General features: G+C 38.3%; 1 protein-coding gene across 1 annotated transcript in view; it reads left to right on the top strand.

Annotated features, from left to right (window-relative positions):
- LOC134654361 (dorsal root ganglia homeobox protein) overlaps positions 1 to 23,845 on the top strand; it is a 114,908-nt gene that overhangs the window by 61,882 nt on the left and 29,181 nt on the right. Inside the window, exons 6-8 of the mRNA XM_063509825.1 lie at positions 6,419 to 6,532; positions 6,973 to 7,112; positions 8,769 to 8,876. Of these exons, the coding sequence (XP_063365895.1) occupies positions 6,419 to 6,532; positions 6,973 to 7,112; positions 8,769 to 8,876 (362 nt within the window). The remainder of the gene's footprint in view (positions 1 to 6,418; positions 6,533 to 6,972; positions 7,113 to 8,768; positions 8,877 to 23,845) is intronic.

Genomic DNA, 23,845 nt, shown 5'->3' with positions numbered 1-23,845 from the left:
AGTAAAACCCAGTAGTCAGCCGCATTTGAAATAACGTTTTAATGCGGCTGACCACTGGGTTTCGCTGATCCAGTACTCAGCCATTGACCTTGCTTGGTACGTCGCCGCCAAAAATATGTCCACTTTTTTAAACCCTATCTCATTGAAACAAGGTTCAAAAGTGTATACATATTTTTGACGTTAACTATATTATATGATAGTTATGTACTATCATTTTGCTTTTTCCTGGTCGGTATAATATGACTTTGTTTATTAATGATAATTAGATCTCAATAGACTCGTTTAATTATTTTTTACCGAATACCTACTAGGAAAATAATTATATATTAGGATTTACCTCGTTAATTTTTGACGGATTAATTATTAGAAAATAAATATTGCGATTCTTAGTTTGCAAGAATAGTGTTAGTTAAGTAGGCCAACAAATTTCGTGTCATAAGAATTGTATGTACCTATAAGAAATTATTTTTATTATTAAATAAGTAAAAAAATAAGTACTTAATACATATAAGCAAAAAAGTTATAAACTAAAATTAAAATCTACAACTAGGTAACTACAATAACAATAACTAAAATTATAAATAAAAAATAGATATTATAACATCGTTGATTTTGATATAAGTACACAAAAAATTATAAACTAAAATTAAAAACTACAACTAACAATAACAAAAATTATAAAGAAAAAATAAATATTATAATATCGTTCATTTTGATATAAATATTGGTGATTTTGAACTAATTATTATGAATAGTTTATATAGGCTGAGTACTGGGTACACAGAGGCTGCTTACTGGATTTTGGAGGCTGACTACTGGAGAAAAGTGCCACTTTTTGTTTAAACTTAATTAGAGATATTATAAAGAGGATTGTTATTTTTTTAAATATTTTGGTTTAAAACTATGATAAACAATTGATCTAACCATGTCATTTGTTTAATTATCCGACTAATCCTGTAGAAATGCCGAACGTTCAAACTTAAAAAAGTCGTTATAAGGCTGACTACTGGTGCCTTTACCCTATGTCTCACAACTGTCAATGATTGTTGTACAATGTTTAGTATTGTGAGTGTTGCGTGTCGGACAATAATTAACATTATGTATAGTGGGTGGTTTGAAAATGTGATGTCTACCCAAAACTTTTTCATACACTTTTCGTCGGGTAGCTGCACAAATCTCTGTTTTGATATTTTGCTGGGACATCAGTTAGCCGCGACCACGACCAGTGAAATCTGTGTCGAAACGTCGGTAAATAAAGGTAATAAAATAAATTTCGCGATAGACCCGTCTATAAATGTGAGTTAATATGTGTTCAAACCGCGAAAGTTTGAAATGTTATATGTCTCACAACAGTTTAAAATCGTAAATGTAAAAGAAAAATCGATTATTTTGTGATCGAATCTTTTTCGTATCTTTTATACAGTAATAAAAAGCCAATGGCAATAGAGGAATTTAATGTTATGCTTTGAGCACCTGTACCTTAAATTTAAGTATAGGCAACTACCTACCTAATAAAATTTAAGTAATTTATAAATTCAATCTCAATCAGTTGGACTCTACAAATTGTTAAGACAGCGTGAAATTGTCCACCATTCCATTCCGCAAATCGCAAGATTTCGTTACAATTTTCTAATTCAACTAAATCTTGCTTGAAATTGTCAATTGTTTCGTTTATCGAACTTACATACGAATATATATACATAGCTAAGTACCTACTTTTGTTGTCTGAATTGTGAATAAATAGGTAAATAACACAATTATCCAATAAGAATGCGTAAGTGCTAAAATATATTAACACATTCACCGCTGAGCTACGGTCGTAGCGCTACGTCGTAGCCGATAACATGGGTTTTCCGGTGTGTAGCGAAAATTCATCGTAGAGGCGAAACGACAACGTGATTAGCGGCATTAGCGCTGATCGGGTTAATAGGTTTTCCTTTTTTGATGTTTTTTTGAAGTGAAAACTTCTTTAGCGGCGCTGGGCACTTTTTGAGATGGGGAAAAAATGATAAACTCGAGACAGCGTAAGGCGATCACGTGACCGTAAGGGGCGTAAGGCGATCACGTGACCGTAAGCCCCGTAAGGTGGCCACTCATAATTTAAATGGCATTTAAATCAATAAAGAAAAACTCAATGTTATTTGACATTTATGTTGCGGACTCCTTTTCGAGACTCTTTACTTATGTTCAAATAATTTGACGTTGTCATGGCAGTATGTAATTAAATAAACATGTCAATGAAAAAGTGTGATCTTATTTGAGAATGATAATAATATATAATAAATAAATAGAATACCTCCGCTAAACGTATGTATCGTGTTACCGGGCGTCGGTAACATAGTGAGGTGGGTTTTCACTTCTATCGGCACTCCCGGAGTTCAACCGTTGTTGCTTATTTTTTATGTAGGAAGTCTCAAAAGTATAAAATTGTGAAATGCGAAAAGGGCATTAGCGGGGAATAAAAATTAATGATAATATAATTCTTCCAAACCACGCCCCGTCACGTCGATTTTAACCATTTTCATCAATGTACAGCAAAGCTGACACATGTAATTTGCGTAGGAACATTTCACATGTTTCAACTTCAACCCCCTGTCAACTGCCACGGGTGTGAAATTATATTTCAACCCCGACCCACATCGGAGCCCTCGGTTCTAAAGGAACATCATATCACAGAGTTCCATTTTCTCAGCATATTTCCAGTAGTCATTAAGCTTTAACTTTCCCGTATGAAGTGTTTTAAAACATAAGCTGCGCTGACATAATTACGCAGGTAGAAACTTTTAAGTAGGTGAGTGCAGAGACTTACGGTTCTAATGTGTGTTTAAAAGTTGTTTGGAATTCATTTTGTATGGTTAATCATGTGAAGCAGACGCTTTTAAGATGAAGGGTGTTTTTCCGTTTCGTCTTTTTGCTAATATGAGTTAAAGGGAGGGGAAATTTGTTTTAGACAACGTAGTTATTAAATTTCAGTATTTTTTGTTATTGTGGTTGGATATCTTAGCTTTAGGCTTCGTATGCAATAGATATGACTTTAACATATAAATATACTTACAGGGTAGCACTACCCAGTTTCTGTATAATTATTAGGTACTTATGTCTATTAATAATTTCTACTTGATACGCAACACAAGTATTTTCATAAAGATCACTATGATTCTTAATTAATAAAAGGATATTTTTCGTATATCGTCGTTATAGTAGATCATTAGTAGGATAATAACGTTTAAAAATGCAAAAACCACACATACCACAAACCCATCCACTCAAAAATAAAAGAGGTGATAGTTCATTGTTGCAAAATCGCTCCAAGCGCCCTTAAAACAGCTGAATAAAAGCTTCCATTCCCTTTATAGAGCCAGACAAAGGAACCAATTGCAGACCACCCGCTAAAGAGCCATTACACACTTCACACTGCACTAAACAATACATTTGTTATTATTTAACCCGGAGTAGCGAAACGCAAACAAACGAGCCAAACTGTAGGTAATTATGAGCCCCCTACAGTGAGGAACACCCCTTACTCAAGCGGCGAACAACACCAGTCTAACAAGATACCTATTGGTCTTAAAACTGCCCCTCGTCCTTTCTATTCCCGTTTACTTGCGAAGGGTGAGGGGGGTCAATGTTAAATGGTTGTTTTAAGTTAAGAATGACAAGGTTGCAAGCAGACATGTGTTTTTGATAGATTACAACCTTGTGAATTTTGGGGCGATTTTGTCGTTTAGTGAGCGTTGGTTTTCATTAAGTGATTGTTGTAAGATTAAATGGGCGAGAGCTAATTTGTTTGTAAATTGTTCGCTTAATTGTTGCCACTCGAGCTTGAGAATTATGGGTGAAGTAATATTTTAGCTGCGTGGTTATTAGCTTTGCAGTTACTTTTTAGGGTTCCGTAGCCAAATGGCAAAAAACGGAACCCTTATAGATTCGTCATGTCTGTCTGTCTGTCTGTCCGTCTGTCCGTCTGTCTGTCCGTCCGTATGTCACAGCCACTTTTCTCCGAAACTATAAGAACTATACTGTTGAAACTTGGTAAGTAGATGTATTCTGTGAACCGCATTAAGATTTTCACACAAAAATAGAAAAAAAACAATAAATTTTTGGGGTTCCCCATACTTCGAACTGAAACTCAAACATTTTTTTTCATCAAACCCATACGTGTGGGGTATCTATGGATAGGTCTTCAAAAATGATATTGAGGTTTCTAATATCATTTTTTTCTAAACTGAATAGTTTGCGCGAGAGACACTTCCAAAGTGGTAAAATGTGTGTCCCCCCCCCTGTAACTTCTAAAATAAGAGAATGATAAAACTAAAAAAAATATATGATGTACATTACCATGTAAACTTCCACCGAAAATTGGTTTGAACGAGATCTAGTAAGTAGTTTTTTTTTATACGTCATAAATCGCCTAAATACGGAACCCTTCATGGGCGAGTCCGACTCGCACTTGGCCGCTTTTTTAATTTTATGGCACTATGGAATAAAACTCAAGAGGTATCAAATCGCTTATGTAGATTTTAGAACGTTCATACAAATTTGTCGCATGTTAAATTTTTCATTGCTCTTGAGTATGATATTACAATACACACATCAGTGCATTAAATGTTGGATAATTTTCTTTTGAATTATGGTAAAATGTTCTCTATGTTTAACAACCTAATTACAATGATTGGCAGTTTATATTGCTTGGAATGAAGATTGAAGGTCACACCTATAAGAAAATTCATATTAAATATGTTATTGCCGTTCTGCGAGTACCTATCATGTTATTTTATCTCAATTGCAAAAAATCGAATTCATAGCACTATGTTGAAATATTTTTACCTTCGAAATTCGTAACTTATTTCAATATAACATTCTCTGAATAACCTCGATTGGGATCTCGTTTTATAGGAGACTTACCATGAATTTAAAAATTTGTCGTATCCCTATCTAATGTACCTACTCTAAAAATAAACTAACACACTAATTTTCATGTAAACTCAATTTTCTCATAAATTGATAGCCTGACACGAAAACAACCATCCACTAATCCTAACATCCCAAACTTAATAACACCTCTATTATCACTAACATAATCAAGGAACATTATCGCCAACCCTGGCTAACAACGGACAAAAAACTCCTCACACGCTGTAGGGGACTTAGGGCTGCCACGCTGAAATATTAATTCTACCCTTAACGATAAAAACTATTAGGAGGGAGAGGATTATGGGTGGATTATTATTTTAACGAAATTAGCTTACGATAGCCGAGGGACTTGGGATATGCATAGACTATGCCGGAACAGACAATTCACTGGCACGTGAAGTGCACAAGTTGGTAAGTAGTGTTGGTACCAAGTTTCTAGATCTATTAATTGACGTATTTTAAAGTTCGAGTCGGGCAGTATTTCTTTAAATTCTTATCGCTTCAATTACCATGATAAAACTCATTATTTAGTGAGTTTATAGTAATTACTGAATACCTACTGATCTTGTTAGTTTTTGATGTCAAAAAGATATGAAATTGATATCAATTTGTAAATTGGAATCGGCCGCTAGACGAATCGGTTATTAAACTCCTTTTAACTCTCTCATCGCAAAGCTACACATGCTACGCCGTAGGCCGTAGCAATGATTTTTCCAATATGCAGACGGGAGCCGAGGCGCATACAATATATATCTTGTATGCAATTATACTCCTTAGTCCGGTATAATATTCTAGTTATTCAATTCAAAAAGTAGACTAAATATGTCAAAGTAATCACATACAAACATGTCTAATTTCTCTTCCTAACTCCCTTACGTTTTATATAATTTATACCCTGGCACGTCTGCGTCGCTCATCACTGCGAGATTTCATAGCACTCACCCACTAGAGGGCTTATTAAAAGTAAATTGCGAAAATTGCAGTGCAAATGTAGCCCAGCGCTGTGTTCGGCTAACCAGCTTACCGCGGCCAACCTAACTTGATCTATCGTACCCTTATCGTTACTTCTAATCACAGCTCACCTCTAATTGGCGATAAATTCCACACGACCAATGCCTGACCTGTTACTCTATACATTTTCTATGGAATGGTAGCTCATTCATATTGGTCCTTAAGTTTCGCACCCCTGTACTTTAGGGGTATATCAAAATGATATTTAATCTTTGAGTTATAACAATGCAACGTAGGGGTGGTAATACTGGTAGTGGAGTGGTGTTATTTTTCATATTTATGGGTCAAGATGAGGATAATCCTTAGATTTGGCTGGTAATGTGTTTTGGAGGATGATTTATCATTATTTGTTGCGTGATTCATTATATTCTACCCATGTTTTGTTCATCGAAGTCGAAGTTTAGGAATAAGTTAGTTAGAAATAGTAAAATTGTATGTAGCATGACAAAGTACAAGTTTGTATAAAAAAAACCTTATGTATAATTTCTATTAGGTGTGGTTCCAAAACCGGCGGGCGAAGTGGCGGAAAGCGGAACGGTTGAAGGAAGAGCAGCGTAAGCGAGAAGGCGTTGAGGTGCTTCCGAAGAGGGACCCTGCGGATGATAAGGTAACATGGACCCTGGAGTAAAGGGTGACTCACGCTAGAATGGTCCGGATCCAAGCTGAGGCGTCCGACACTTTGTTTTCTATTCTTCCGAAAGCCACCGGTGATCACGTGATACTTTTTATAGAAAACTAAGTGTTCCTGCTCAACCCGGGCCCGGACCGTTCTAACGTCGGTCATCCTTAAGTCGTCATATAAATAATAGTTTTGGGGTATTTATGAAGTTTAAGTTGATCCAAGGTCCTTCGAGATCTTTTATTAATTAGGCCTTTAAGTGGCAGGAACCTTTCTTATATTATGGCTAAATGGTTATACGTGTCCTTACTTAAGTTAAGAGAAGATAGAGAAGTAACTGTCATCAATGTCATTATCATGGTTCCCTTTTCTCAAACAACACGCCTTACTGCTGTTTGGCTTTGAATCTTATATTCGGTGTGTTCCAGGGCTCATCCGAATGCATGTCCCGCGGATCCGCTGAAGCCTCCCCCGTGTCAGGCGTGGCGTCCCCCCGCGCCTCGCCTCCGGTGACGCCGGGCTCGCCGCGCCGCTCGCCGCACCGCTCGCCGCGGCGGTCGCCCAACAGGTCTCCGAGACCTGACAGGTCCTTTTTAATTAATTTGTATATTGGTTCCGCTGAGACCTTTCTCGTACGAGTGGTTAACCCCGCGCCTCGCCTCCGGTGACGCCGGGCTCGCCGCGCCGCTCGCCGCACCGCTCGCCGCGGCGGTCGCCCAACAGGTCTCCGAGACCTGACAGGTCCTTTTTAATTAATTTATATATTGGTTCCGCCGAGACCTTTCTCGTACGAGTGGTTAACCCCGCACCTCGCCTCCGGTGACGCCGGGCTCGCCGCGCCGCTCGCCGCACCGCTCGCCGCGGCGGTCGCCCAACAGGTCTCCGAGACCTGACAGGTCCTTTTTAATTAATTTATATATTGGTTCCGCCGAGACCTTTCTCGTACGAGTGGTTAACCCCGCGCCTCGCCTCCGGTGACGCCGGGCTCGCCTCGCCGCTCGCCGCACCGCTCGCCGCGGCGGTCGCCCAACAGGTCTCCGAGACCTGACAGGTCCTTTTTAATTAATTTATATATTGGTTCCGCCGAGACCTTTCTCGTACGAGTGGTTAACCCCGCACCTCGCCTCCGGTGACGCCGGGCTCGCCGCGCCGCTCGCCGCACCGCTCGCCGCGGCGGTCGCCCAACAGGTCTCCGAGACCTGACAGGTCCTTTTTAATTAATTTATATATTGGTTCCGCCGAGACCTTTCTCGTACGAGTGGTTAACCCCGCGCCTCGCCTCCGGTGACGCCGGGCTCGCCGCGCCGCTCGCCGCACCGCTCGCGGCGGTCGCCCAACAGGTCTCTGAGACCTGACAGGTCCTTTTTAATTAATTTATATATTGGTTCCGCCGAGACCTTTCTCGTGTGAGTGGCGCGCCTCGCCGCCGGTGACGCCGGGCCACCACGCTGCCCTCCTAACGATAAGTGCAATAACTCATATTAAAATATCATTTAATTGTATACCTACCTTGTTCTCAATGTGTCACACAATCGAATGACATTTCAAAATTAGTTATAGCAGTTATCGTTAGGAGGGCAGCACGTAGCTCAGCACGCCGCTCGCCGCACCGTTCGCCGTTCCGCTCGCCGCAGAGGTCGTCCTGCCGGGCTAGCACATGATTAGCGCAACACTATTACGCGGCCAGATAGACTACTCGTCCTTCTTTTGTTAACATACTTAAAAAAAGACGGGTAGTCTATCTCGCCGCGAGATACTGTCGATTCAATCATGTGCTAGGGGTGCAGAAGGCCACCTACGTTGGACCTTATAACATGCAATACCTATTACACGTTCTCTTTCATTTCATTTATTTTGTTGTAATTAAAGTCATGTACATAAGTAAATCCAGATGTTATACAATAAAATACAAGTCAGACCATAACAATAAATACTGCCTGTTGCTTGCTCCCAAATATATTGTGACTTAGAACCAGTGACCGGCATAATTTTAATTGCAACCTAAGATCAAAAGTACTAATTTTAGATCAAGGTGTCAGGAAATATCATCAGAAAATCATAATGAGGTTTGCTGCGGGGCTAAAACAATGGCCACGATTATATATTCTAGATCATATCCTCGTGTCCTAAACTAACCGCTATTCTAGGATTCTAGCCTTGTAGATGATATTTCTGTTACCACGTGTTAGTACCACGTCGGAGACTAACTTACTGGTGTTATCAGGTCGGAGACCAGCTGTCCGTCGCCCGCGCCGTCCGTAGGCAGCGCGGGCTCCAGGGACGCGGCGCCGGAACCGCGGCCGCAGCACCACATCTTCTCGCCTTTCGACCAGTGAGTACCTTAGTTATTTTATTATTTCGAGCCTATTTTGTCGCATTGCTGAGCAAAGGCTCCTTTTCATCCACTCGTCCTTAGGCGACTGCGTGACTCGCTCGCAGTCCAACTCGTTTCACCTAATAATCCTAACATCTAATATTTGCCTTAGCCATAACTTTTTACGGTCCGAAACGAGTTATTTAGTCAGTTGGTGGTCAGATACCTACTCAACTCACAGTACGAGTATGAGCAATTAGCAATTAAGGCTACATGTGAGGTTTAATGAAAGATAATCGTATTGCGCGCAATGTTCGCTTGACTCACGCGTCTTGATGGAGTTTTGGAGAGTTAGCATTTATTACGCAAAACATACCTTGGTGAAACAAAGATGTCTGTGATGGCCGTACCTTTTAGTTTAATAAATACTTCATTGTTAACTGACCTCTTACCCACCTTTAAAGTTTTAAAGTTGGCGTATTTTATAATTACACATATTAAAGGTTTAAGGGGCCCACTGATTAACAGTCCGCCGGACGATATCGGCCTGTCAGTTGTTCGGAGCTGTCAACTTTTCGTTCTAACTGACAGGCCGATATCGTCCGGCGGATTGTTAATCAGTGGGCCCCTTTAGTGGTAAGGGGCGAACAATTTAGATTTCTAGTTAGTTAACCCTATAGGGCACAATTTACATTACACGGCAAAAATTACCACCCTGAAATAACATCTTTTTGTATTCTTTTTAGAACATTGTAAAAATGATATTGAGGCTTATTTAAATCGTGGTTTTTTTAATCTGGTCCAATAAAGGGTTGCTATCATTTCCGAATGAAAAATCCTACAGCAATCTTATTCCTAAGACTTAGAAAATAATTAATTAAGGTAAAAAGTAGGAAACTCTTTACTATTTATAAGGCGGTAGGATAAAATGTAGACATACGTGTAATTACTTTTATCAATAAAAATATGAATATGAATATGAATATATTCATCCTTATTAAGGGTTCTTGGCTTCAAATGTAGTTTGTTCATTGTATCCATTCGGAATCACTACCTATTGATCAAATGTACGTTAAACATATTGTAACAGATATCAGCCGCCACATTGATTGACAGTGATTTAATACCAATTGAAGTGATAACAACCGACCAATGAAGCTATTTGGGCTGCTGACCGTCAAATTGTTTAACCAAGTGCCGATGTGTTGTAATTTATTTGATTCCGGCACATTTAATAAACAAATGAATATTGAAGTACATATTGAGAAATATATGAATATAATTGAAACAAAAATAAGTAGTTCATGCAAAATAAATATGTAGTTCGCTTGGTAACCAAATGAAAATTATTAGTAAAGTAAGTCGGTTCTGCCATCTGTCCTTCCAACTGTACGTTCCAACCGGAAACATGGTTTTTTGGGAAATGTGCTGGTTTCCTCATGATATTTTATCCTCATATATTTTAGGCGACAACATTGACGTGGCAACAGTAATGTAGTTGCAGTTAACGTCCTAGCGTCATCTTAAATCACATATTTACTAGTTAAGAACAAGTTAAGAGATAGACCAAATTGTGCAAATCCGTGCGCGAGTCAATCATACTCGTAGCGATACGCAGAAGTGAAATTCAGTTTCTCAGCACATATTTGCACATAATAAACCTATTCGAATATACACGAGACATTTACATATAGATGTTAATGTTAATGTCATGTTACGTTAAATAATTAACCCATCAGGGTTCGCTAAACATGTAATCGAAACACATTACTCGCATAATTGGGTTTGATTGAGTATTAGTGTAACTAATCCAGCCGAGTGACAGATAACTGGAAACAGAATTATATTGGATGTTGGTCTAAGTGATAAGCGATTCGGGGCGGGATAAATCAAAGACTGCGTTTATTTTTATTGAAGCATGCTCAATTTAATAAGGCTTATTCTAGATACTATTTAGGCAGGCGTTTATTGTGTTCTTAAAAAAATTATGGTACTCAAGATAATTTAATTAACTATAAGATAAAGTAAAAGAAAAGAAACTAGACCATCCAACTTTATCAGGTTAAGTGTTAATATTGCAATAATACCTATTGATATGTACACTAAGTAAGGTTTGTGCGATAACCATATATTATACATATAATGAGCTTTCAACCTATCTTAACAGGAAAACCCAGAGGGACATGTAGCTGTTACAGTGCAATTAGTAAAGAAACATAAAATGCTGATTCCATTCTGTCAGTATTTCCAATTACTTTTCAGTTGCTTGTGAAAATATTTTATTTAGGTATTTGACATTTTAATAGTCTCTAATCAATCTAAGCATATAAGTAAATAAAAAATTATTTTCGACTTACTTATTTATGATATTTACTGAATTTTTAATGGTTAAGATAATTTCGTAACCTCGGTAAATAAAGGTAATAAAATAAATTCGATAGCCGTCTATAAATGTGAGTTAATACGTGTTCAAAACGCGAATGTTTTAAATATTATAATATAATTTCGTAAATAGTGGCTGATTTTAGTCGCCTATGCGATTCCGCTTTCGCTCGCCGCTTGCGCCTCAAATTCATCTTCGTTGTACAAGTAACTTGGAAGATTCCCCTAATCGAATTAACAGTTTAATTGTCGATAATAATGATCCGGGGCTAACTCGGCTCCAATTGAGAAATTAACTTTGTGCTCGCTTTAATTATTACCGACATCATTACTTAATCAAAGGAGATTGATTTCTGCTTTGTTTAAACGTGCCCTATTTAAGTGATTAAAATGATTAAGGTTGCAGTGGGCCAATTTAGTACAGCGGCGGTATCATGGTCGCATATTTTTATCACTTCTTATGTCTTGCGTTACTTTCGCACCCACATACTTGTTATAACGTGACAGGATGATAGATGATAAAAAACCGACCATCTTAGACCTGCTAGGATAATTTAGACGTCTCCAGCTTTATTGTTAAACCTTGAATTGAAAAACTACTTGCAGTCAGATCCCTAAAATAAGTAAGTACTTATCCACTTTTCTACACAGCTACTATGGCGATGTGTACGGATGACTATATTACACATCCGATTGTTGTAAATAGTACCTGAGACCTTATATCAATAACCAGCTCGTCAGAATCAGTGCGGTACCGCACCGACCGGACCCAACCATTTGCTGCGTCCTGCAACACCCTCGACGCTGCTGTATGTGTCCCGTCTACACTACCTTACGAAGGTCGATGATATCGTAAAGTATGTGAAAGCAAAAACCGGATTCATCCTGAGGGTCGCGAAGTTGGAATCTCGACACAATGCGAATTTTAATTCGTTTGTGGTGACCGTTCCGACTGAACATCTAGCGACCTTCACCAAGGAGGAGTTTTGGCCGAAGGGTGTCAAGTTTCGGCGGTTCCGCGGCCGGTTCCCTGACACTGCGGGGTAGCGTAATGCATCGCAATCATAATGTGTTTTTAGTGTTTAGTTATAATTTTATAATATGTATGCTAGTTTTAAGGTATTTATATATGGGCCACTAGTTGCCTGAAATAAACGATTTCATTCATTTCATTCATTCAATAACAATATCCTATAGTTTAATAATATCTTATACAGTACATATGATGCTACTTTTCAGTACTAGTGCGATAATTAGCACGTTACGTTGTAACTATGTCGAAAAATTAAAGGGCCCCATGTACTACTACTGTAAAACGTTGTACGATACATATGCGAATAAGTAATTCACAACAAGTGTTGATTTAATTTATCACATTACATCGAGTAGCGACTCGATGCGAATTACCTATTTTTCGCACTTTTTGTATCGTATTATACTAATTTTTAACGTAGGTACTAGTACCTTCTTTATGCCTAATCGATATAATGACTAAGCAATCATACCTACAGTTAGGATAGGTTACGCATTATTTTTTTCATAGCCTACATAGATAGATATTTCGGACATATAATCGAGACATTTGGGTCCAAACGCATGGTATGGATGAATTAAAATATAGAGGTGCTTCCCGGTCCGAATCCGGATGTGTCCCGGCTTACGGCACCGACTTATCGCCTCGCGTGGGATAGTCTGATTGCACCTTAATATTTCAGTTCCATCGTCACTTACATACTACATACCTATTTCAACACTTACATATTACATGACTTCTTTCTGCAGATATTAGGAATAGGCAATAACAATAAACCTATTATGGATATGCCTAAGCGCCTGAACTTCTTTAAGTATGACAGAGTGATCGAGGACTATACCTCTGAAGAATACAATCGCGATATTTGATATCACATCATCACATACATATTATAACGAAAAAGTGCCCGATAACAATTTAAAAACCCTCATGCTTACTTATGTGGAATTAGTAAACAAATAGCTTTTTAGTCATTTTATTTAAACTTGTAAGTACGTACACTACCCTTTTTTTCGACATCGGAATATTAATGTTAATTCTTTTCACAGTAATACTTTGTTTCTCCTATAAGGATCGAAAAGCTCTGAAGTAGAAATATAAATACCGTAAAATGGGGTGAGTAGGGTTCGCGGGGAGAGTTGGGTTATGAATGGGGAGAGAAGGGTTGAAAGGGGGGTGAGATGGGTTTTTAAGGCTACTGCTACAAAAATAATGTAGTCCAATTTAAAATGGAGCTATAGTAATACTCATAATAATAAAAAATCGATCCAACAATCTTCCAAAATCACCTTTGTATGAAAACCCAACTCACCCCAAATACGAGGGACTACGGGGTGAGGTGGGTTTTCCTGTTTATCGTCAAAGTTATGAAATGGAACTACCCAAAATAAAATAAAAACTAAAATACAAACGTCCGGAACACTTATTATATACACCATTCAGTTTACATATGTAAAAATAAAATGTTATCGAGGTTTGAATGTCAGTTTTGCGCCTACTCACCCCATTTTACGGTATATATTGTCCCATTGTCCCATAATAGACAATCTTATACATAAATCGACCTAGCCCTACAGGCCCACAGTGAGCTCAATAAAGCTAAATTAGGTACTTACATAAAATGTTTCCAATAAAATAAAAGGTGTAGTGTCATTGGCCTTAGCGTCTAATGCAGACAATTTATGGTGTAAAACCGGAGAAATATCCTATTACACCGCCTGGGACGAAATTAAGGAAACGCAGGGATGCCCAGCACCTGCATTACCCTCTCGGCTTCACTGTCTTATCCCACAGGAAACGCGAGCCAATACGTGTGGAGACAGGTCAGCTGCAGGAATCTGCCGCTTATTTCAGGTTGGACCCTACTCGCGCTTTACGGAAACTCCACTCCGGGTTTTATTTTAGAGTATCCTTCTCCTAGATGGATTGCAAACCAATGCTAAGAGGACGACCATCTCCCCTGTAACGAAATACCTTCTTGCTTCGTTTGTGGACTTAGTCGCCTCGTACGACACCCTTATCCTATGTGAGGGTTGGCGCTATTCTAAAGCCGGCCACCACACGGCATAAGGTGTAGTGTATAATTTTAAATAAAATGGCCGTTTTGTATCTGTATAAATGACGTCAAGAAAAACAAATGAATGTTAAATTGACTCATCTCTCTCTCGGCGATCAATAACGCGCATAACAAAGTAATTGCGCCAGCGGGGTCGCCGCCCTTTGGGTTGTAACCCTAATAACAATACATTCTGCCGGGAATTTGGGACGAAAAGCGACGCGCGCGCATGCCAATTACGTTTCTACTAATACTACCACATGGAACGTTTGTAGACCAAGAGGCGTATTCAGATTGTTATAACACGTTATAAAGTTTGGTCTGGACTTGTCGTTTCTGTTTGAAGAAATGCCCAAAACAAACCCAGATCAAATTCACCTGTTATTACAATCAGAATACGCCTCCAATATTGTTATTCGTAAGTAAGTAAGTAATCATTTATTGTCAGATTGTGCATGTCAGTTTACAGATAACTGTAACGGTAAACTGACATGCACAATCTGTGTCATAATTTTTTTTGAGTTTATAAGTTTTTCGAACTAAAACATACCTACATACGTACACTTAGCTCACTATGTTGCAATTGTTCTTGTAATTGTTCTTGCAATAAAAGGACGATAAAGTTATAGTTTAAAAATTTCAACCACCATGTTTCTTAACAATTTATGGAAGAGTAAAAATGTTTCAGGTTCCATTTTAACCTTTCGGAAATAAGGCAAGATGTTAAATTTAATATCAATCTTGTAAGACAAATTTCATCATAACTTTTTTTAATGATTAAAAATCATTATGTAATTCTTACCTGCCACATGTTAAAACAAAGAGTACATGATAAAACAGAAAAAATACAAAAAATCACATGTTTAATACAACAAAATCACAAAGGTCAAATCAATGGTAGTCCTACAGGGTGCCACCGGCACGGGCCGAATAAACCTATTTGTCATATTAATGTGGGCAATTACGGCATGCGGGCGAAGGGGTTGCACAGAACAGTAGCCGCGAAACGCACGCGCAGGGTAATTGCTGCTCTTAATTAAAGGGGCTAATGCGATGACCGTATGGGAAATTCTTGCGGAGTTAACTTGTTTCTTTTTACGAAAAAAAAATAATTGTAACGATTGGCCAATACTAAGCATAGATGATTATAACGTTTTGAAGCAAAGATGTAGGTAAGTATAAACATTTCAATTTTGTTTATTTTTTATTTACCTCCTAAGTACTAAATATATTGTTAAAACTTATGCTTATTATATTGCCCCACAAAGCTGTATATACAGTTTGTCTATGAGGTCCAAAGTAGCAGCTCAATCAACAATGTGCTAAGTTTATTTTGTGGGAATGATTTAAATGCTCAATATATTAGTTAACTTAGTGGACTGCAATCCGCCTAAAAGCGCTTACCTTTAAGGCTTACTAAAAGAGTTTCCAATTTGGAAGCTAAATTATATTGTGATGCGCCTGAATTTCAATTTATTCATCATCTTCATCTTCCTTGCGTTGTCCCGGCATTTTTTCCACGGCTCATGGGAGCCTGGGGTCCACTTGGCAACCCAATAATTGGCGTGGGCACTAGTTTTTACGAAAGCGACTGCTATCTGACCTTCCAACCCAATTCCTTCCAGGCCCGTATTGGGATTAGTCCGGTTTCCTCACGATGTTTTCCTTCACCGAAAAGCGACTGGTAAATATTCTGAATCTGAATTTCAATTTATTGATGATCTGAATGAAAGTTGTGACTCATTGCTTCGATATTGTTATTGGCGTCGCTCGTCAATGAGTAACTGAAGTTCATATTATTAGGACCCAGCAATAATATACAAGAGTAGGCATCAGTAAGTACCAGTTCCCATTGATATTAAATACTGAGTAGAGCTTTACTGACACACAAATAAATGCCCTTACCAGGATTTGACCCGCGGTCACCTCCTGCTTCACTAGGTACCGACTAGGAGGCCGTTTCAAGTTAAAAACAGTTAAAAACGCCGTGGTTTGACTCGGTAGGTCACTAGCCTGTGGGCTATGGTACTATAGTGCCACTCGCGTCCAAAGTGCTTCAAAGTGGCATGAAGCGGACGAAATTATTCAATTAGCCGTCTAAAGCATTTAGCGTCCAACTTAAGTGCGTTAACGAGTGCACATGCGCTATTTCACTGTAACGCGATTACCAGTCGGGGGATTTCTCGATTACTCGGACTAATTCGTTACCTAATCTATCTAAATATTTTTTTTACTAAGCAGAGATGTCTGCTAAATCTACCACCAGTAATGTGTTTATGTTTACCAAGTTCCAGGCAGATGAAGCAGGCAGGTAAAGTTGTCGGGACATTTGTCGCCGGTGTTTTATTCTTGCGTTGTCGCCGTGTTTCGCGAAGTCGCACGACTTCGCCTGACGTCGCTACCGGCTTAAATCGCGCGATGTCGCCAGATATGCCAAGCGAAATCACTCGACTAGGCTTAATTTGTCGCCGACATAATGTTACGCGACATTTGTCCCCTATAGTGCATGTATCCCAGGCTTAAAAGCTAGTTTCTAATATATTTCAGACTCGTAAGTAGATATGTCGAGATGACGCGTTTGCGTTTGTTGTCATCGCATAAACAAGGCAGCCCATTCAAGTCAATTAGCGCTAGTTAATGAGTTAATGAAACCGTTGAGACTCCGGCCTTCCTGTGTCGCGTTTATATTGTCTCTGCTGCGGTTATCGTTGTCTATGGTACAGTCGCAGAAGTTTAATTCAAGGGGTATCGCAACGCGGCGTACAGGGCTTGGTAGGTAGCTGTATCAATAGAGCGGATGGTTAAATAACTAAAAGCGGATACCTACGTAGTTACGTACTCAATGCAGTTTTTTTTTACTTTTAAGTGTCTTCAGTAGCTTATCAAAATATTTCCATTCATTAATTTCTGTAGGTATCTGTTAAACTGTCTCTTTAATTACCTATTTAACTACAATTTAGTGACATATTACCGACTTGGCTTAGTTTGAAGCTCAAGGTACCCAAAAATCGGTCTTGCTTTTGCAACCGTAATATAAATATTAAAAATAAAATTATAAATTTGGACTGATAGTTCTCAGCTAAGAACTGAATCTGAATCTGGCCAGAGAATACCAAATTTAGTCCGACAGACTATACTCTTACCCCAGCGAGCCAACACTCGCCGCACCGACTGTATATTCCAACTGCGCGGATGCATGATCCAATTGTCCGCTAAATTGATACTCTATTTGGCTCAATTAAACATTAATTAGTGCCGCTAATGAACACCGACCCGCTCCATGGTTGTATTGCTTTGTACCTACTCTACTCGTAAAAGGACAGAAAAATTAGAGTTCTGTATAGAGATAGAACCTTTTGTTTTTGAAGAGACTAGGAAGTTTGTTTGTAAAAGGACAGAACTAATTATTGTCTTATATAATGATACGCTTTTTCTAAGTACCATGTAAAGTGGTACTGCCAGTTTTAAAGTACCAGGCTTTGTACATTTTTTGTACATTGGACATATATTTTTAATAGTGATGCAACAAACTTTGTACATTGTACATGTATTTTTTTATCCTAATTGTATATTATGACTATAAAGTTTTTGTTTCTTTGGCCTACTCTCAAAATATGTGAATTGAATGTACGTTCATTTATAACTTGCTTGCGAGAGCACAGTTTTTCTACGTAGTCGTAGGTATTAACGTCATAAATAGTAAAGCAAAACATTTAATAGATTGTCCATGGTCAATTGTCAATGGTTGAAAGCAGAACTGCAACAAGAGCTATTTAATAAAAAACACTTTAATGCTATTCATACGTCCATTAAACCGCCCTCAAGTAGCCATTACTTTATCCACACCACTTTATAAATCAAGTCGTCAATAAATCGACGCCCAAATCCAAACACCATAAAAAAGCACTATCTTAATAGCGAAACAGATTTCAATCAACGAAAACGGACAATAGGCTGCGTCCACACTCACACACAAACTTATTCATACAGTCATTAATCGAGATATTCCACTATAGTATGGTAGTTCCACATTTACCAACCAGCATACATAACTTTGTGGTAGCATAACCTCCCACTGCGTAAAAAGCCGAGTCATTCCGAGCGCCACCGACTGTCTCCGAGGGGTGCCGCCCCCGTAGCTAAAGGGCATGGCGATTGTTAACGCTAAATTGACTCAAATCTGGTACAAAACAAACGAATGGCACGTGCTACGCGAAGCGTGTTCGAGTGTCGCCATTGATGCTAAATGTACCGTAATTGGATCTTGATTTCCGTTTGTCGTATGTCAGGAGAGTGAAGATTATCGAAACTAAAACCCGGATGCACTGATCGACTGATCGTCTCGAAATGTCTTCTATCCATTACCAAAGTATGTATCTATTATTCCCAAATTACCTACTTTGTGATATTAAGATGATGATTATATTTTTGGTAGTGTTTAAATATTCGGTTATAGGTTTTTCTCGATATACTAAGTAGTTTTTTACATTTGCGGTGTAACATTTATAAAAAAAAATTACGAAGTCCTAAATAAACTTGAAAGACAATCTTAATTCCAATTCACTGTCCTTTCAACAGTTCATTATTTCCATTCCCCGATGTTTCTCCACTTGAAAAGGTGTCTAAATATTGACTATAATGATAGCTATTACTTCCACGCCACCGGTCACTTGACTCAGGCCCATATGTATTCAACCAAGCCGTAGGCATCCCGCTGCGCGCCGCGGGCGTCGACAATCGCGCGCGTGCCGCGCGTGTGGACCCGGCTTTACGGCTACTGACGCGCACAATGAATATCGTTTTAATACGTTTTGTGGTTAAAAATGATATTTAATGTGTTTAATGTTGTTGGGAAATGGGAAAGGGTGAATCATTATGCTTACGAAAAATATTTGCGAGGAATGTTCCATTATTTTTATACTTATGTAGTAGTTGCTTTTAATATTGTAAATCCAATAAGTGCTACAGTGCTATCAGAGACCTATTAGATTATTGAGCTTTTTACTTTTGTGGGGAATTGTTCTTCGTTTTGTTAATGTTTTAACTATTTTTTTTTTAATTTTTAACTATAATCGACATTATGACTTTTCCCGCACCCATCCACAGATTAGAAACGCCTGCATATTACAATCGGGTGTTTAACCGATAAAAAATAAATCAAACGAACACTGTGGCCGCCCGCGCGGAAAGATTGAGTGGTCTTTTTACGTAACCCTTTGGCCGTCGGCCATGCGGGTGCATTTTGTACGGGTTAATTATGGGTAATCTTGGGTTAGGTGTAATGTTACTAAGTGATTACTGATTACAATCTTTTTTATATCATTAAAACCAAATTAAGAACCATTGACTGTATTTTTTTTACTTTAAATTCTAGTAGCTCAGTCTTGTGAGTTGTTTTATGTCTCATATCTATTAACAACCATCGCAGCTCAACCACAAATCTATCACAGAATATAGCAACTTGGTCGGTCAATCTGTTTTGAAAAAATGAGAACACGTAAGCAGCCCTAAAAACACATACCTACATAGGTAAGTACATTACATATATGTACCTGTACCTATACATCGCCATTGCTTCATCGTGCAAGTGTACCTAAATTTTGATCCACTTATTGACCTTTATGGTTCCAAATTTTTTAAATTAGGTGGCATGCATACATTGTAAAATAGCAGATTTCTAGCAGTAGATAACATGCGGGCCGGAGCTTCCAGCGCTTACTTTTCTATGACAGATAACAGGTGATCATGTGATGCTTTCCATAGAAAACGAAGCTCCGGAAATTCCGGCCCGGACACGGCCCGGTCTAACGTGAATCATCCTTTTAACAAGCATGCCCTCGACAACATTAGCTACCATCTGCATCAAAATAGAGCGAATGTTTAAAAGAATTCCACTCCAATATCCTTCACAATCAAACTCCAGTCGGCCCCAAACTATCCCCAGAGTTCATAATTACGCCTTATCCGATAAACTCCGAACTCGTTAGCGTAACGAAACTAACGTAACGGGAACGAAACGGGTGTAACGGTAACGTCATTACGGGCCTCTGTTCAACAAGCGCTCAAATCATAGGGCATGGAAAGTGTAGAAAACTAAAGCGCCGAGTGTTCAATCTACGCATAGGTCCTGAGACTTCTGAGTATAGCTACTTATCTGATTTAATCCATATAAAATACTTTTCCAATTTAATTGAATTGTCATTTTATGTTCATTTGAAATATGATATTTACAGAATATTTTTTTTAAATTTTATTAATAATGTTTTTAGCTTGCAGGCATTTGTTTTCGCATTTTAGAGAAAGCTCATAAATCAAGCCGAATTTATATAGATTGCTTTTGATATTTTACAGTTCGCTAACCTTTTTCATGAAAAGTGCATATATTTACGTGAGCCACATCCCTCTTGCACACTTCAATTATCTTTGTTATAAAGCGTCATTGTAGATCTGTGGTTGTCGAATAGAGCTCCTCGTTTGTCGTTGGTGTTCCAACTCTTTTTGCTCGCTACCAATTTAATTTGAGACGTATAGATGTTGGATTAGGATTCGATTTGGCGCGGCGGGCGTAGACTTCGTTAGAGCCGGACGCGGTCGGAATTGCGTTACGGTAGGTGAACTTTCACCCTGTAGAACTTATTCTGATTCTGTATTTTCTTGCTGACTGTAACATGGTTTTAAACTATAGTCTGGGTAGTCATTTTGTGGCTTAGAAAAAAATTAAAACGGTTTTTTTGTTCATATTTTTCAGTAACACGATGGCGTCTGACCAGATAATAAGTGAAACTATCATTATTAAATAAACTTAAGCTAATCATAAAAGTTAACTTTTATTATCTCATATCAAACTACGTAGAATAATATTCTTCTTAATAGAAAATTCTTATATATTCATAATCGTATTTCTTAATTACGAATTAATTCAGTTTCAAAAAGAAATTCTCAGATAATACAATAGGAGTTGAGAACAAATTGTCACGATGACTAAAGCAATAAGCCGCAATAACTTAACTACTAGTCACGGTTGGTGATCACAGTATATACGATAAAACAGTATTTTAACTCTTAAAGCATAAGTTGTAACTTGCACCAATATAATAGTATGAGCAAGATCTACGCGTGATGTCAAAATGTGATTCAAATATGGTAAATGGTGTAAAGAATCAGGACTTTGTTATCAGGGGGCCTAGCCAAGATGACAATCGTTTGCACTACGATAAAGAAACACTATCTGTCTCTCTATCGCACTAATATGGAAAAGCGATAGAGAGAAAGAAAGCGTTTCGTTATCGTAGAGCAAACAATTGTCATCTTGGGTAGGCCTCCAGGAGCATCTGCATGACTTCTCGTGTTGTGGTGATGATAATGAACCCAGCATATGAAGTGGATGCTGTTAATGTGTAATTTGGGTGCCAATAAATTAACGTATACTTAGTAGGTATACGTAAATTTATTGGCTATGCAGTCCTTTTTTAAATTTAAGAGTAAAGGCGTAAGCGTAGGCGTAAGATAGGTTTTATCATAGTAATTATAAAAATAAATATTATTACCCATTAAATATATTAATTGAAGACGTAATTGCGATATAACCGAAGTTAAAATACTGTTAAAAATATTTTTATTGCGTTCCAACTTATGGACAAATTGCGAACAAATAACAAATTAAAATTAGCCAAGTTTGTGGGGGACGATCGCTCCCTTTAATTTGCATCGCGAGCGCGGCGGGGGCGGTTATTATACTTATTATATCAATGAATAGTAATCGTGACAACTTGTCTTAATGTGGGGAGACGTTTTGATTTATTAAGAGTTTTCAGTCGAAGAAAAGTTATAGAAACGCATTCAGAAGCAAATTGAAACCAAATTGGAATATTATTTTACGATTCTATGTAAATATGTCTCGCAAGGTTCAGTAAGTCGGTGCCTAACTGCCCTTACCTATTAGTTATTTATTAAGTCTGTTAAATTCCATATTTAAGTTAAGACTACATACAAGGATGTATTGATTGTACCTACAGCCTTGTGTATGTAATTCAGTAATTGTCAAATTGTCTGCTGCTAGTTTGACAGACTAAAGTAACTACAAAATGCCTCTTGTTTATCTATCAACCCAAATACCTACACCTAGTTTATTTTGAACCACTTTGTGCGTCTCCATCGTGTGTTCTGGCAGCGGACCTACTTATATAATTTACCTATTAGGTATAGACTTTTCTAGGCATATTATGTCAAATTTGTATACTATGCTTTTACGTACACGCAGCCGCAAAATAGCATGACCACTTTGTGAATTGGGTATATTCATGTGTAGGTGTAATTTTGCAGCTCGCTGTACAAGTTTCGCCAATACAAGTAATGGAAATTCAAGCTAACATCGGTATAGACACCAATTGGTATTCTCATACGTAGCCATGCTCCTAATTCGTAAAGTTAAAACACAACAAATTCAATACATAGGTAGTGAATAAGGCAAACAGGCAAGTGTAGTCGTCCCGCACAGTCAAAGGCAACCAATTCCTTGCAAATTGCGTTTCGCATCCCACGGGCGCCCGCGCGCCCTTATCGAGTTTGCTCTCAAAGAGCCGCCATTTTTAAAACTTCCATCGACTCAGGTACATCGATTCTCGGCCAATTGTGGTAGCTTTGTTCTCCTTTATAGGGTTGACGAAGTTAGAGAGTTTCGGCGCACGAATAATTTGTGTTCCCGACTTCAATGCGATTACGAGTTGCCGGAATCCGATGGTAGGAATCGAATGAGCAACCGCGCCAGCGACGTTGGCGAACTTGGTTTGCGAATTATAATATCAAGCGACGATCGCCGGATAACTCGGCCAAGTTGGGTGATGCTAATTCGAGCTGATATATACTTAACTAGGCTCCTATTGCGAGTTAGTTCACGCAGAAGTTAATAAAAACTTTGAACCACATTCGTACCCCCTTATGGGTGGAATTCTCCTCTCCATCTCCTATGATAATTATTTTGTCACTTTGTTTTATATGTACATATTATCCACCTTGATTTAGTACCCGCAATTCAAGCCATATTGAGCATACTTTGAAACTACTAGATTAATTTGTGTAACATTAAGATTGTCCCATAATATTTATTTAAAAAGTAATAACTCGAACACACGGACGACTAATGAGCCCATTTCTATTCAAACGAATTGGTAACTCGGTAACGCGGACATGCGCGACTTGGACCTGTTTAAACGAAAAACAGCGTCGCGCGGATCCTTGTTAAAAGATAAATTAGAAAATTCGTGTCCAACGTGGAAATGTATTCGCGGATCCAATCTCTCGCTCCCTCAGGCGCGCTCGTAATTGCTTAAGAGAAAAATCCAAATGAGAAATGAAAAGGGAATCCCTTTTCCGAGGAAAAATTATATAATTGAATATCTCTTTCGTAAGTATTATGAGGTATAAAATATGATAATTCAGTTTTTGCCTACGGTGGGCGAGACGAGCTGAATGCATAAATGAATGAGACGGTCTTGTTTGGTTATGCTGTTTCAGATG

The sequence above is a fragment of the Cydia amplana genome, chromosome 14, assembly GCF_948474715.1.
Source record: "Cydia amplana chromosome 14, ilCydAmpl1.1, whole genome shotgun sequence".
NCBI lineage: Eukaryota > Metazoa > Arthropoda > Insecta > Lepidoptera > Tortricidae > Cydia > Cydia amplana.
Note: the sequence above shows the minus strand (reverse complement) of the source record. Positions and strands in the feature narration are given on the sequence as shown.